A 15259-nucleotide genomic window follows, 5' to 3' on the forward strand; every position below is an offset into this window, starting at 1 on the left:
TACCGGCAGGCCAAGCGGAATGCGGCTTTGGTGGTTGCTGAGGCAAAAACTCGGGCGTGGGAGGAGTTTGGGGAGGCCATGGAGAACGACTTTCGGACGGCTTCGAGGAGATTCTGGTCCACCATCCGGCGTCTCAGGAAGGGGAAGCAGTGCAGTGTCAACACTGTATATGGTGGGGATGGTGCGCTGCTGACCTCGACTCGGGACGTTGTGGGTCGGTGGGGGGAATACTTTGAAGACCTCAATCCCATTAACATGCCTTCCAATGAGGAAGCAGAGCCTGGGGACTCAGAGGTGGGCTCCCCCATCTCTGGGACTGAGGTCACCGAGGTGGTCAAAAAACTCCTTGGTGGCAGGGCCCCGGGGGTGGATGAGATACGCCCGGAGTTCCTCAAGGCTCTGGATGTTGTAGGACTGTCTTGGCTGACACGCCTCTGCAACATCGCATGGACATCAGGGACAGTGCCTCTGGATTGGCAGACCGGGGTGGTGGTCCCCCTCTTTAAGAAGGGGGATCGGAGGGTGTGTTCCAACTACAGAGGGATCACACTCCTCAGCCTCCCTGGAAAAGTCTATTCAGGGGTCCTGGAGAGGAGGGTCCGTCGGATAGTCGAGCCTCGGATTCAGGAGGAACAGTGTGGTTTTCGTCCTGGTCGCGGAACAGTGGACCAGCTCTATACCCTTAGCAGGGTCCTGGAGGGTGCATGGGAGTTTGCCCAACCAGTCTACATGTGTTTTGTGGACTTAGAAAAGGCATTCGACCGTGTCCCTCTGGGAATCCTGTGGGGGGTACTCCGAGAGTATGGGGTACCGGCCCCCCTGATAAGGGCTGTTCAGTCCCTGTACGATCAGTGCCAGAGCTTGGTCCGCATTGCCGGCAGTAAGTCGAACCCGTTTCCAGTGAGAGTTGGACTCCGCCAGGGCTGCCCTTTGTCACCGATTCTGTTCATAACTTTTATGGACAGAATTTCTAGGCGCAGCCAGGGTGTTGAGGGGGTCCGGTTTGATGGACTCAGGATTGGGTCACTGCTTTTTGTAGATGATGTTGTCCTGTTTGCTTCATCAGGCCGTGATCTTCAGCTCTCTCTGGATCGGTTCGCAGCCGAGTGTGAAGCGGCTGGGATGAGAATCAGCACCTCCAAATCCGAGACCATGGTCCTCAACCGGAAAAGGGTGGAGTGCCCTCTCAGGGTTGGTAGCGAGATCCTGCCCCAAGTGGAGGAGTTCAAGTATCTCGGGGTCTTGTTCACGAGTGAGGGAAGAATGGAGCGTGAGATCGACAGGCGGATCGGTGCGGCATCCGCAGTAATGCGGGCTCTGCATCGGTCTGTCGTGGTGAAAAAGGAGCTGAGCCGCAAGGCGAAGCTCTCAATTTACCAGTCGATCTATGTTCCTACCCTCACCTATGGTCATGAGCTATGGGTAGTGACCGAAAGAACGAGATCGCGAATACAAGCGGCTGAAATGAGTTTCCTCCGCAGGGTGTCTGGGCTTTCCCTTAAAGATAGGGTGAGAAGCTCAGTCATCCGGGAGGGGCTCAGAGTAGAGCCGCTGCTCCTCCGCATCGAGAGGAGTCAGATGAGGTGGCTCGGGCATCTGATCAGGATGCCTCCTGGATGCCTCCCTGGTGAGGTGTTCCAGGCACGTCCAACCGGGAGGAGGCCCCGGGGAAGACCCAGGACACGCTGGAGGGACTATGTCTCTCGACTGGCCTGGGAACGCCTTGGGATTCTCCCGGAAGAGCTAGAAGAAGTGGCCGGGGAGAGGGAAGTCTGGGCATCTCTGCTCAAGCTGCTGCCCCCGCAACCCGACCTCGGATAAGCGGGAGACGATGGATGGATGGATGGATATTTGGGATGCGGAACGGATTAACTGGATTTCCATTATTTTCAATGGGGACGTTTGTTCTAGATACGAGAAATTCGCTATACAAGCTCAGTGCTGGAACGATTTAAACTCGTATCTAGAGGTTCCACTGTACTTGGTAACAAGCACAGATATTTTCTGCAAATTTTAAATAAACAGTAACCTTCATTGTACACATTTTAAGTAGGTCATCAGAAATGCAATTCATGTTTAATTAGCTGCCTGAAGACTGTCATTCTACTTTATCAGCAGTATATTAATTCTCTCATTATACTGGTTTAGTTTTGCATTTTCAATTTTGTTTTTCAAGTCCAGTGGTTTTTCAAAGAAATTGACAAGTGACTGTTCTGTGAGAAGAGAAGCCAAGATCTGCTCAAAGGTCACCGTCCATTCTGCGTCAGAAAGTGAGAGAGACTGGGAGTTTTTCCTGTCAACAAATAAAGAGTCATCCTCTAAGAGGCTGGGGCCTACTGCCATGTCTCCGGACTCGCTGGTACCTGCGGACACCTCTGAGTAGCTGCCCAGGCTGCGAACTCGTTGGCCCACCTCTCCTATTTGAAGCAGCAGGGTGGTCACAGTAGCGATAGCTTGGCACAGGTCATTTTCATTGGGATCTTCATGAAACATGCTGTATAGCGTTTTACAAAACTGAATAAATTCTCTCTGGTGGGCAGAAAAACAAAGTTAGCATTTGAAGTAAAATACCTAAAGGACACCTAGACATTACATATCAATGGAATATGGTGAATGCATTAAAGGATACATTTAGTAGTATTGACGGTATCTGTCAAGAATTGTGGCTTGCTCTTTGGATTTTTTTCTTTCATTCATAGTAATTGCATTAAAGTTGTTTCTTTCTGTCCCTTATAGTTGCTACTAATAGAGCACAATGTGAAGCCAGATGCCTTAAAAGTACAGACTACAACCACTACTAGTGCAAGCTCTCCAGCCATCCTGAGCACTTGCAGTACTGTACAGACTCCTGTCTGCCCTGCATTTACTTACATAATGGTCCTTGTGCTTTGGCTAGAGGTCATGTAAATACTTAAATAAATTGCCCAATAATCCAAACTCGCTTCTACCAAAAATAAGTCCACCTCCTTATCGATGCAAGCCAGAATAGACAGCTGACTAAAATTAGAGAAAACATACATTATAGGAGCTGTGAGCAAGTGCCTGTGCTCTGAGAAGGAGGACATGCAAATATATAGACCGGCCTGTACCACGCTATGACTTTGGTTAATGATGAGCAGTCCAGGAAACTGTTATTTTCTAAAAGTTGACAAGAAGATCTTTCACTTGGGTATATTTGAGTGAAACTGGAAACTGTTTCTGCTTGCTAGCTTATCTGGAACCCTCTTTAAAAGTCATTCTTGACTGCTTTTGTCAACTTCCCTTAGGAGATGTACTCCGATAGCCAAATCGGTCTAACAACTCTTAAGGGGATACTGTACCACACCAAGGTGAAAAGCCTTTTGATGTTGAGCAGGCTCTGACAGATGGAGTGCCATCTAGACAAACCTGGAAGACGCAAAAAGGTAGTGAGGATGTGCTAAAGATTACTGGTTAAAAGAAGACGAGTTGTACTCCCACCTCCAGAAGTGGAGACTCACTCGTAGGTGAAGGACAAGTAGCCTTAATGGACCCAGCTGAAGGCCTCAGTAGTTGAAGCAGTTGTCAGGAGCTGTGGTCAAAAGGTCAGTGGTGTTATGTCGCTAGAGAAGTTCTAGCAAACCAATCAAAGACTTTGCAAGGATAAATAGCCTTGCTGGGGGCAGATTGGGTGACATTCTATGTAAATGTTGACATCAACTGGAGTATAGTTGAGAGGTGTAAGGAACACTTAGAGGATCTCCTAAACCAGGCTGGATAAGCTCTCCTCGGAGGAGGCTGTGCTAAAAGCATTTGGTTGTGGGGTGGCTGAAGTTGCAATGGCTCCCACACTAGAAAAACCTCAGGGCGAGATGAAATACGACTGAAGATGTTGGAAGCACTGGGTTATAAGAGCATCATACCCAATATGCTCCCTCAGGTTTGTGTAGAAGGTGGGGATAGTGCCCGAGAAATAGCATGCTGTGGTGAACCACCTCCTCCACTGAAAAATTAAAGAGGAGGGGGTTCTAATTACGAAGAGGTCACACACCCTGGGAAAGCCCATGCTGAGGTTCTGGAAAAGAAGAGAAACTCAGAGGTGGGAGGGCTGTGGAACAGTTGACAAACTCTTGGTCCTTTCACAGCTATCTAGGGAATGCTCTACACCAGAATTCATTTGTGTTTGAGTGTGAAGCAGTTGGGATGACACAATCCCCTTGTCTCAGTATGTTGTTCACACCTGAGGAGAAAGTGAGACTAAACAACAGGTCAGTGCAGCAGTTTTGCTAATAGTGTACCGCAATTTGGTGTTGTTGCTAAGAGCCTTCAGTTTAGCAGTCAGTCCTCATCCCCATCTTCTGTTCTGTCTGGGCAGTGACCAAAACATGAAACCGAAAGTACAAGAGGCTGAAATGAGGCTTCTGGCCAGAGATGTTGGGTTTAATGCATGTGACACAGTGAGGAGCTTAGAAATATGAGTGACAACCGAGTTAAACAGCTGCTTCTCCTGATGAAAAGGAGCCATCTGAGTGCCCTTTTTGCACAACTTGATGCAGATTACCCAGTGTTCTGGTTTTTTTTTATATACTGTATACTAAATGCAGTTTCACTTAAAGCCAAGTATCTAAATGGATTCAAAGCAGATCAAGACAGAGGAGGAAAGGGAAATGCGTGACTTGCTTGACCAGTGCCTTACCTGCGTCATCATAGGTAGTCCTTCCTCGCTCTTCTCCTGGTCTTTGGCTAAGTCTTTCAGCATTTGTTTCAGTTGCTCCTGATAGCTCTTAGTCTCACCTGATAAACAGAAGGGAGCACAGCAATGAATTACTGCAAGCAAAGCAACTCAAGTAGCCTTTTATGTAAAATGCCCGATTACAATAAAAACTAATAGAAAAGATTTCAGCACACGTTTATTGGCAGCTACACACTCCTATTCTTTACACATTCACTACCGCAAGTTCTACTCATTCTTGTGTTCTTCCCTTTGTATTTTTATGAAATTTCTGAAAAGTTGGCCTTTTTTCATTCCACTATATTGGTGATGTTGCATCCTACCTATGAATCGGAACAGTCGTCTCAGAGCCCACGTGCGATTATTGAGTTGAGTTGATTATTGATTATCACAATATTTCTGATTTGAAATGCTTTATTAATCCCCAAGGGGAAACTGTCTTTTCACATGACCTTTGGGCGTCACAGCATGAATATTGAGGTCTTGATGGAAAGTCTGGGCACTTCCAAGTAAGAAGTAAGAAGAAGTAACAAAATAAGGGGAACGAATTGTAAAAAATTTTGCATCAGTTATTGGGAAAGCTTAACTATGGAATGTCTCTTCAGATTCATCCAACACTGAGAATCATTCTGCTGAGATGGGCAATAAAAAGAAACCAATGCAGAACTCAGATTTGGAGAAGCGCCTTTCAAACAGAGCCTTAAATCCTCAAGATCTGCAGCTCACGGGCTAGGCTCCTCCACCATCTACAGGCCGACAGACCGCCATGACAGGCAGAGAGGGAGACGCCTGGTATGAGCTGAGAGTGATCACTTCTCAGTGCTCAAGGAGATGGTCAGTAATTCAGAAATGGAGAGAAAAGGGGGGCAGCACTTACCATTCGGCCGTCCTACATACAAGGGTCTGCTGGTAGATAGTAGGGGAGTCTTCAATGGAGAAAGGCTGTCGCTGTCATTTTCAGTGAGAGCTTAAAAAGAACATTGAAAACAAGTTAATGTTGCAATACATGTCTTGGTTTTATTTTTACTAGGACAGTGGTGTTAACAATTCTTTCTTTGTAAATGACATCTCTCACAAATTAAAACGCTAATTCAGTATAGAAGTGGGCACCGCTGCAAAACAAAACAAAAAAGTAGCAACCAGAGGCCTACAAACTCCTAGGCACCTTGAACTAAAATGCCAATATCTGAATGCTGCTGTTCTACTGCGGTTTGATCAGGCCATTTTGAGAGTGGCTGACGTCTGGCTCTACATGGCAGGATGTGCTTTGGTTTATGATGTGGAACTGCAGTAAATCTGGTGACTTTCATTCTGAAACTTGTAATTTGCTGGTTCTTATCTTGGGCCCCATGGCTGCTGATTTACATTCACACATTTAACTGAGCACATTTAATCAGACAGACATTCTTGGCTTGCAGTCTGTCAGGTCAGGGGCACCAAAATGTTTTCATTTTTTAAATACATCGAAGTGTATGGAATGATTAGTTCTTCTGATTTGATTTTTTTAAGCAACCAACTTTGTGATGTTTACATAGGTCAGACTGATTTGTAAGGAGACATACTTCTCTAACCACCTCCTCTCATTAAGGAGAACATCGCTTAGGTCCCGGGTCCTCTCTGCATGGCGTTTGCATCTCCTTTCCATGTCTGAGTGGGTTTCCTCCCACCATCCAAAGACAGGGAGGTTAAGTGAATTGGCAATACTACATTGGCCTGTGTGTGTGTGTTCATCCGGTGATGGACTGGCATCCTGTCCACAGTTTTTCCTGCCTTGCCCTCCACTGGTGGTTAGGAAATGGAAATGACGTGGCACGACGTTCTTATTAGTTCCAGTGCCTGCTTCATGATGGTCAGGTGTGTCTCAGTGCGGGACAGAATGAAAACAGAGCTCAAAATACTGGTGTAATATTAGCTATAACCATAGAAAGGTAGATTTCTTAGAAAAACGCAGTTCACAGTACACAAACAAGGTGCCATATTAATCAAGTAGACAAACTGAAACAGCACTGAGAGACACTGCTGACCAGCCTTACAGCCCTCTGTGGCAGTGGCCCAAGTGTCACCGGCCAGCTCTTGGCTGCAGTTAGAACTTCATTTCTGTCCTGGACAATCCTGTGCTTATATAGCAATGCCATACTTACTCCATACTCTGGATGAATGGCTGACCCCTAACTGAATCTCATAACTAGCGAGGAGTGTAATATAAACAGATACATACAGTGCCTATAAAAGGGATTCAATTATTTTGTGTTTTACATTTGTAATTAATTCATTTACATCACTTTGCAAAGATCAGTTTGTAGCACACCCCTATCCCCTGCTTATAGCTTGTGCGGAGGGTGTTACCAGATTTGCGTAGCTAGGAAGCTGCTGTGCTTTTAAAATGAGGGATGGATAAAATCAGGCCAACACCTTCCGAATTTCCCCTCTGCCCCCCAAATATTAACAACACCCAGGAAAAAGCCCCTTAAGATTAAACACACCAAACACACACATATATAAACTGATCCTTATTTGCTAGAATAACTATTTACAAATACAATAAATACTAAACACACCCCTCAAACAAACCCCCACATGACGATGATTACAGTCCTGGACAAATAAAGTTCTTACTGTAAATGATGGAAGTGATTCTGGAAATGGAAACTAGGGTTAAATGATGGAAAGAAGTGTGGAATGCTCCTATTCAATAACCTGCTTCCCGGAATATGGATAGTGAAATTCTGTCCTACCACCGGAGTCCAGAAGAATAGTCTTTGGAGGTGCGCTTCTTATCTAAGAGCATTGAAGGACTGGATTGGGAGGAAAAGAACCCACCGCCATCCTTACATCTGGTGGCCGAGCACCATCCTTCTTCGCTACGAATGTCCAGTAACTGAAAATGTTTAGGAGGTGCTGCAGATGATGTTGATTGGAAAATGACACAATCAAAAAGTCCCACCACATCCTTCTCTTCTGGTTTTATTGGTACAGTGCATACAAACTACAAATCCCATAAACCCCAATTTCCAAACAGAAATCGGTGCACCCAGTGTTGTCATTCACATTTAACAAGCACTCAACAGGACCTACTTACATAGAAACAAAAAGCCCCATGTGGCCCCGCTACAAGTTTTCACTTTGACATTAAAGTCGAGCTCAAAGCCACACTCACGTTTCACTTACGGTTGTACTGCCAGATTTGACACAAATCATATGATTACATTTGTTGACGCCACCACAGCCATTGGTCTCCATATGAACAACGACGAGACCACCTGCTGTCATGATGTTAACAATCAAATCCACAACTTCACCTTGAACAAAACTAAAGAAATGATTCTGCACTTCAGGAGGGGACGGGTGAACCGCTCACCAGTTTGCATCGATGGGGCACACTGATGGAGACAACGTGCAGTTTCAGATTCCTCAGTCTGCACATCTCAAGAGTAAATCAACTGGTCCCAAAACTCCACTACCACCATCAAAACAGCTCAGCAGTGCCTTCACTTCCTCAGGTGCGTGAAGAGATGTGATATGCAGAAACAAAGAGTGGTGAGCTTCTACCCCAGCACCACGAAGAGCGTCCTGACAGGAGGGATCACAGTCTTACATGGGAACTCCACAGCCCAGGAAAGGAGATCATCACAAAGGGTGTGAAAGCAGACAGAGCACACCACTGCCTTTCCTTTTCCCACCATTGACTCCATATACACCAAATGCTGTAGCAACAGGGCTGATGCAATTCTTTGCGACCCACTCACCCTGGGCACGGTCCCTTTTCCAAACTGTGGTGAGGCCATAGGTATGCTAGTATCCAAGCTCAGTTCAAAGACAGTCTGGACCCTCCGCAGCCCATAATGTGCGCCCCCGATGGAATAAGCAAAGTGTACAGAAAAAGAACACTAAACGTCCATCACCATACCACCTAGACTTGTAAGTGCTGTGCATTGTATTTGTACTGTCTGGTACTTGTGTGTTGTGCATTGTCTATGGTGACCTGTACTGTCTTTCAAGTACAGTGGAACCTCGGTTCACAAACGTCTCGGACCACGTACAAATCGGGTTACGACCAAAAAGTTTGCCAAACTTTTGCATCTATTCACGACCACACACTCAGTTGACGAACAAGCCAGTTTCCCTTCCGGTTTGTACGCACTGATGATTTCCGCACGTGTTCAGTCTCTCCCTGTAGTACATTGTTCTCGGTCAGACGTGCATTGCGCTGAGGGACTTTACCTCAAAACTGTAACCTCCTCTCCACCCAGCTTCCTGCTCACTTCCTTCATGCCAGAACTTGACTCATGCAAGGTTAGTTTTCTTGGTTGTTTATGGTTAGTTTTTGTATAAATTACGGATTTTTCAAATGTTCATTTTTTTTCCTGTGCTTAAAACTCATAAAAAAAAAAGTTTTTAGCGAGTGGTTCGGTTAAAATGTTAGTTTTCTCTGTTGTTCAAGGTTTTCTCAGTGTTATTCGCGTTTTTACATTTAGTTTGCTATTATGCTGTGCATTCTATGGTATAATTAACTATATTTGTGCTTAAAAATCTTAAAAATAAACATTTACATACAGTTCGTACGGTCCGGAACGGATTAATTGTATTTACATACAATCCTATGGGGGAAATTACTTCGGGTCACGACCAACTCGGTTTATGACCAGAGTTTTGGAACGAATTACGGTTGTGACCCGAGGTTCCACTGTATCTGACTGGACAGATCGAGTAACATATCCTTTGTGCATTTGTACAAATAAAGAATCTTGAAAAAAATCCAAATCAAATCCACTGTGTTCCAATATTATTTCCAATATAAAATATGAAAACATTCAGGGGGTGAATACTTTTTACAGGCACTGCACTATTTAGAAAACATGTCAAGCTAGATGTGATGAATGAATAGCCACATTTACAGGACTAGAACGCTTCAAATGGGAGAGGAGCCACATCTCAGTTAGAATATCTGGATTAGAATAATAATAATAATAATAATAATTCTTTGCATTTATATAGCGCTTTTCTCACTACTCAAAGCGCTCAGCAATTGCAGGTTAAGGGCCTTGCTCAAGGGCCCAACAGAGCAGAGTCCCTATTGGCATTTATGGGATTCGAACCAGCAACCTTCTGATTGCCAGTGCAGATCCTTAAGCCTCGGAGCCACCACTCCGCCTTTTTAGAAGGGAAAGAAGCAAGAACAGAGACGTGATGTTGGGGATGCAGAGTAGGACTCCCCTCCCAACGATACACACTCGCTGCAAACTTGATGTACCACCTAAAATATCACAAAAAGCATCTTACCAGGTGGGATGTGCAGTTTGTACAATAAACGAATTTTGTCACTCATCTCGCCACAGTACATCGTATCTGTTAAAAGAAAGTGAAAGCAATTCCATCAGCTGTGTTTATATTAGAAAATGTGCTGCATTGGTGTTCAACCTGTAAGAACTGGTAAGCACATAATACTTTTATAAAATCCATAACTGGCAATGAACAAAAAAAAAAAAAAATCAAAGTATGTATCCTCATAAAATGCGTATAAATGAATGCATATGGGAGGCAGCAGTGAAGTCCAATCAATATTCAATACGCCTCTGTGCCTGCGTATATAACAGGCTTTGCACCTCATAACCTGCTTATGAAATAATACTCTTTCACATCCAATATGCAGAACATTTTATTTATTATATCGCATTGCTTGCTTTCCTTTCTATAATGTATTCTTGCTTTTTGTTTTGATTATTATGCTGTGCCAGTCTGTGAGAAATGTTTCTTAGGCTCTGCCAGGAGGAATGTTCAGAAAGTACTTTGTTTCCAAAGGAAAAGCTCCTAGTAAACGCCGATTGGTTTATAATACCATAGCAATATTATTTTAAAATTATAAAAAGTGATACCAAACCCTGGCACTTGAAAAAACCCCCAATACTGCAAGACCCCGACACACTGGAGTGCGACAACTGTGGACTGGCTCAACACTGGGACTTTAGAATTGCAGCCATCTTTGATCAGGCAACCTCTGAAAGCACCTGGCGAAGACAAAGGCACTGCAGCCAACTGCTGCATTCGTCTCGGCTGAGTTTGCAGTAGGGGCCTGAGGTGGACTGTAGTCGGAATTATTGTTGTTTTAATATAATCTAAGTATTTGTCTCCCGATTGTTTTTCTTTTTTGTTTATTTTTGTTGTTGATGTGCTTATTTTAGCACTGGTGTGGCTTTGAGGTGGCACTGTAAGTGGAAGTACCTTTGCACAGTGCATTTCTCTCCCTGCAGGACACGGCATATTTATACACAACACAGTATCCTGTATCTTCAGAAGATAGTTTAGTTTTTTATTGTGCATAGGACTGCTGAGGCTTGTAATACAGAGTCTGGCCTCCCTCAACCTGCTTTACATTCTGGCCATGTCAATGCTTTCTTGGCATTGAAGTAATTCACCATGTGCTAAGCTTACTATAAAAAGAAACGTCTGCTCCGAAAGTCTTTGCAATTCTGGGCCCCCATAAAGATCTGACACACGGCTGACCTCTTATGCTTCTTTCCAGTTCTTTATATGGGACTGTGCATACCAGGCTGGCGGAGAGCCCTAAGCCAAGGGCATCTGGTGGGTGAAGCTGGCATGAAAAGGCAGGAGAGCTTTGTTCCCATCAACACTCTTCTACTGTTCTAACGAGAGTGAAGTGGATAGACAGCTAATCACATACAGTACCTGCCAGCTCCGGGTTCACATTTATCTACAGTACAACTTACGTGATATCTGGTGTGCAAAAGACTTCAGCTTTTCTCACTCCTTCTTTATGGCAAACATTTTACAACTATTGTCACTTCTACCAGTAGATTTACAGACAGTTTCTATCCACACAACCTAAAGTTACTGAATAGTCATAATAGTAAATATCTTCTTATATAATACACTACCGTGGCTGTTCATTTGTCAGTCCAGGATTTTAAATCACCTGTAGCTCGCAAACCGTTTCACCTATTGACGTGAAATTTGGTACACAAATACTATGTGATGTCAACTATCCGATTTTGGGGTGATGATTTTTATTCCTTATTTTATTTTTAATTTATTTTATTGTAGAATCAACTCTCTGCAGCGCGCAGCAGGGCGGCCGTGCAGTGCATGCGTATGTGCATCGTTCTCATTCCCTACCACCTTCGCGGTCAATTCCCCTAACTCTTCATATCTTTAATCATTCTTGAAGCAGATTGAACACTTAAGTGAGCTTAAGTGAAAAATGAAGAAAAACATACTAAGTAATTGCAACACAAAAACTAACTTAATCAGTTTTAACACAAAAAGATGCTGACAAAATAAGAGAAGCAGCGGGCCGCTAGGGTGGAGAAAAGAAGAGCTGTTCAGGAAGCAGCAAGCGCATCAACCTCTGAGCAAACGAATGGTAAACGTACAGAGAAAGAGGATGAAAACTAGGAATGTCAAGTCAAATGGATTCACTGCACGTACGCCGTTACTGGTTGTAACATAATACTCTGTGTGTGTGTGTGTGTGTCATGCATGAGCACTTGTGTGCCATCTTCAGGACTCCAAAAGGGTATGTAAAACAGGAGGGGGTGCCATCATTAATATGCTCTCCTTCTTCTTGCACAATTCAGAAACTTCTAAAGCAGATGATCGCTGATGTCACTTCTGCAACTTCTTTTTATACCATCATTAAATGGGGCTGCCATCTGACCCCCCAGCTCTTTGTGGCTTTGAACATGCAGTGTACATACATTCACAAATAAGTTTAAAAACATATTGCATGTATTGTATATATAAATATACACAGTATATATTGCATGCTATGTACATTGTTGTGTGTGTGTACGCACACATGTGCATTTACTAGTAAAGTATTATTATCAATTCTCCAGATGAGACATCCAACTAAGACTTCTATTGCACTATGCACACTATTTACTATGTACATATAACAATAAACTGGACCTTGAATAATATTACTGAACTGTACAAAAATGGCACAGTATTACACAATGATTAAAGAAAACAAATAAAACTGAAACCTTACCCAGAAAAACTGCAAACTCTCTGAAGTTAATAAGAGAGTCTTCATTCTTGTCCAGGAGGCGGAAGGCTCTGTGGGCCACAGTGTCCGTGTGCAGTCCGCACACCCACGGGGACAGCAGGTGATACAAGCTTGTGAACTGCGGCCTGTCAATCCTGTATTGATCCACGTATTGGAGACTTGGGTCGTGGTGCTGCACAGCTGATAAATGCTCACCCCAGTAGCAGTTTATAAAATGTTCTCTCTGAAAACAAGAAGAAGAAAAAAAGTATGTCTATTAGCTATAATTATTACATAATTAGTGTTAGTAGTCATTATTAGTATATCTATTAGTTATAATTATTTTTCAGTGCCTTCCAATCATTATGTAAAGCAAGAGTGCAAGTGCAGTTTTTGTGTATCTATTAACGGTCTTCTGAAGTCAGCAGAATTGCTATGAAATAAGTGCCACCCAGTTACCCACTTCCTGGTGAAATCAGACAGGCTGCATCTGTTAGGAACTTCAAGAGTATAGAATCATAGCAATCTAATGTCTAAATATTTCAACAAAGTATTAAGCTCAAGGTAAAGTGTACGCATTTAAAATGTCTCATCCCACTGAAAACAAGTTTAAGCCTAAGATAATCTGAAACATTTTGTAACACATTTACTGAAAGAAAAACAGTAGAGGACACAGTAACACTGTCAAGACGACACTAGCTGTATTGTACTGAACACTTGAATGGCAAGAAGACACTTAAAGAATGTGTACTACAGAACAGTTGGTCACTAGCAGACTAGTACCGTTATTTAGAAACTTACTACATGATTTAAGAAAAACGTTCTATAATTCATGTCTGTTTACAGTGGTCTGGAGGGGGTTCCCATTCAGCACATTGATAAAACAGGGTCCCTGCCTCGACTGGAAATGGTGTGAGTTACATCATGAGATGCCATGCACTCAGGTACAGACTTCTCATCAGCCTATAAAGATGAGGCTCACCTTAAACAGGTCATACACATCACTCATTTCTTCTGGTGTCAGTGAGATGTCTGGAGCCACAAGTCTCAACTGTCAGAGAAAAAAAACAAACAGTCACAGCTCTGTGTCATGTAGACTAATGAGTCCGCAGTCTGTCTAACAAGTGAGAACAGCAGCTATGCTAAGAATCCATATTGGAATGAAGTACACCATGTCTTGTTTCATTACTGCTAATCACATAGTTCCACTTCTGTGAGAGGGAGAAAGCAGTGCTTGCTAAGTAATAAAAATATACTGATAACAAACTGCTTGAAAATCTTTCCAAGGTCATATGAATCCTGGTTTCTGTTGGTTCAAACTGACAGGATCTGCTAAAAACCACACGGCTTCACGGATGTCTTTGCCAAGAGTCAATAATGCAGACAGATGCAGGTGTGGTGCATTTTCAGGGCACACCCAATCCTTTAAAACAGGCACTGGAGCATTTATAAATGGCATAAGATCAGCGTCACAGTCAGTACTACAATTGTTCAAAGAACACCCCTATGAATTCAGTTTAACGCATTGAACTAACAGATCTCAACCTAACGGAATGACTGTATGATGACGCAATGAGCGAAATGGAGAGGTGTAAACCATATGAAAGGCTGAAGTTAACAGCCTCCCATACCAAACTTTGTTGGTCACAAGTTATGTCAAAATCAGGCTATTGTATTGGAAACTGGCAGATTAACTCCCCGTAAGGAGTCAGAATGCATGGTGTTTAATAAATACCAGAAAAATAAACTGGTTCTTCAGAATGTGTTGCTAAAATGTTACTTAGTAATAAAAAAGTGCCATCACACACCAATGTATTTAGCAAAATTATGCATGTTTAATTAGGCATTATGAAAAAGTAAAATGAGAAAAAAATGTATTTGGAAAATTCTGAAAAATGTTTTCTTCAATGTGAACCCAAATGAAGTGTAAAGCAATAATTCAGAAACACCTCTCTCTCTCTCTCTGTGTATAATAAATTAAAAGAGACATACAGTAGAACAATGACTCGTCGTGTACCGTATTTTCTTTGGTTGTATCTTCATGGGCCTGCAGCACCCTTATTCTGTGTCTCCGGCGAAAACACTCAATTTGTTCTACTGTAATGTCACCAAATTTCTGTAAAACAAGAAAAACAGACCACTGTTTAAAATGACTTTAAAGTTTCTTTCATATATTATGAGTTTGGTAGGTGACATATTTATTAACCAGTTGTAACTGCTTTTTCTGTCTTCAGATTCCTTAAACACATCTAATAGAGAACATCCATCCAACCATTTCCATTCCACAGAAAAGCTTGCAGGTTACTGGCTTTAAAAATTTTTGCTTGACACTAATGTCTTTGAAAGGTCAATTGTTCCATAAGGATTAAATCTGGCCAAGAAGGCACAGGACAACTGCAGTGAGAAAAGGACAAACTGGACGCAGCCTTTCATTCTGGACAGCTTTAAGAGTTTGATTATTTCAAAGCATTGAGATGGCTGGACCAACATTTTCTTAACCTTGTAGGATGAACCAGACTGGTCTTTTACACAGTACGGGTTCAACTACACTAGGAAGCTAAAGT

At 43.1% G+C, this 15259-nt stretch overlaps 2 protein-coding genes across 2 annotated transcripts in view; one reads left to right on the forward strand and one right to left on the reverse strand.

The window, feature by feature from the left end:
* Window positions 1-15259, forward strand: part of rpl31 (ribosomal protein L31) — an 810223-nt gene that overhangs the window by 20242 nt on the left and 774722 nt on the right. The window lies entirely within an intron of this gene.
* Window positions 1-15259, reverse strand: part of LOC114650756 (TBC1 domain family member 8) — a 182137-nt gene that overhangs the window by 2704 nt on the left and 164174 nt on the right. The window contains exons 14-20 of the mRNA XM_028800580.2: window positions 14713-14811; window positions 13678-13746; window positions 12699-12939; window positions 9971-10036; window positions 5568-5657; window positions 4655-4752; window positions 1990-2529 (exon numbers count right to left, since the gene is read on the reverse strand). Coding sequence (XP_028656413.2) covers window positions 2104-2529; window positions 4655-4752; window positions 5568-5657; window positions 9971-10036; window positions 12699-12939; window positions 13678-13746; window positions 14713-14811 — 1089 coding nt within the window. The 3' untranslated portion in view covers window positions 1990-2103. The remainder of the gene's footprint in view (window positions 1-1989; window positions 2530-4654; window positions 4753-5567; window positions 5658-9970; window positions 10037-12698; window positions 12940-13677; window positions 13747-14712; window positions 14812-15259) is intronic.

The sequence above is a fragment of the Erpetoichthys calabaricus genome, chromosome 4 (genome assembly GCF_900747795.2).
Source record: "Erpetoichthys calabaricus chromosome 4, fErpCal1.3, whole genome shotgun sequence".
Classification (NCBI taxonomy): domain Eukaryota; kingdom Metazoa; phylum Chordata; class Cladistia; order Polypteriformes; family Polypteridae; genus Erpetoichthys; species Erpetoichthys calabaricus.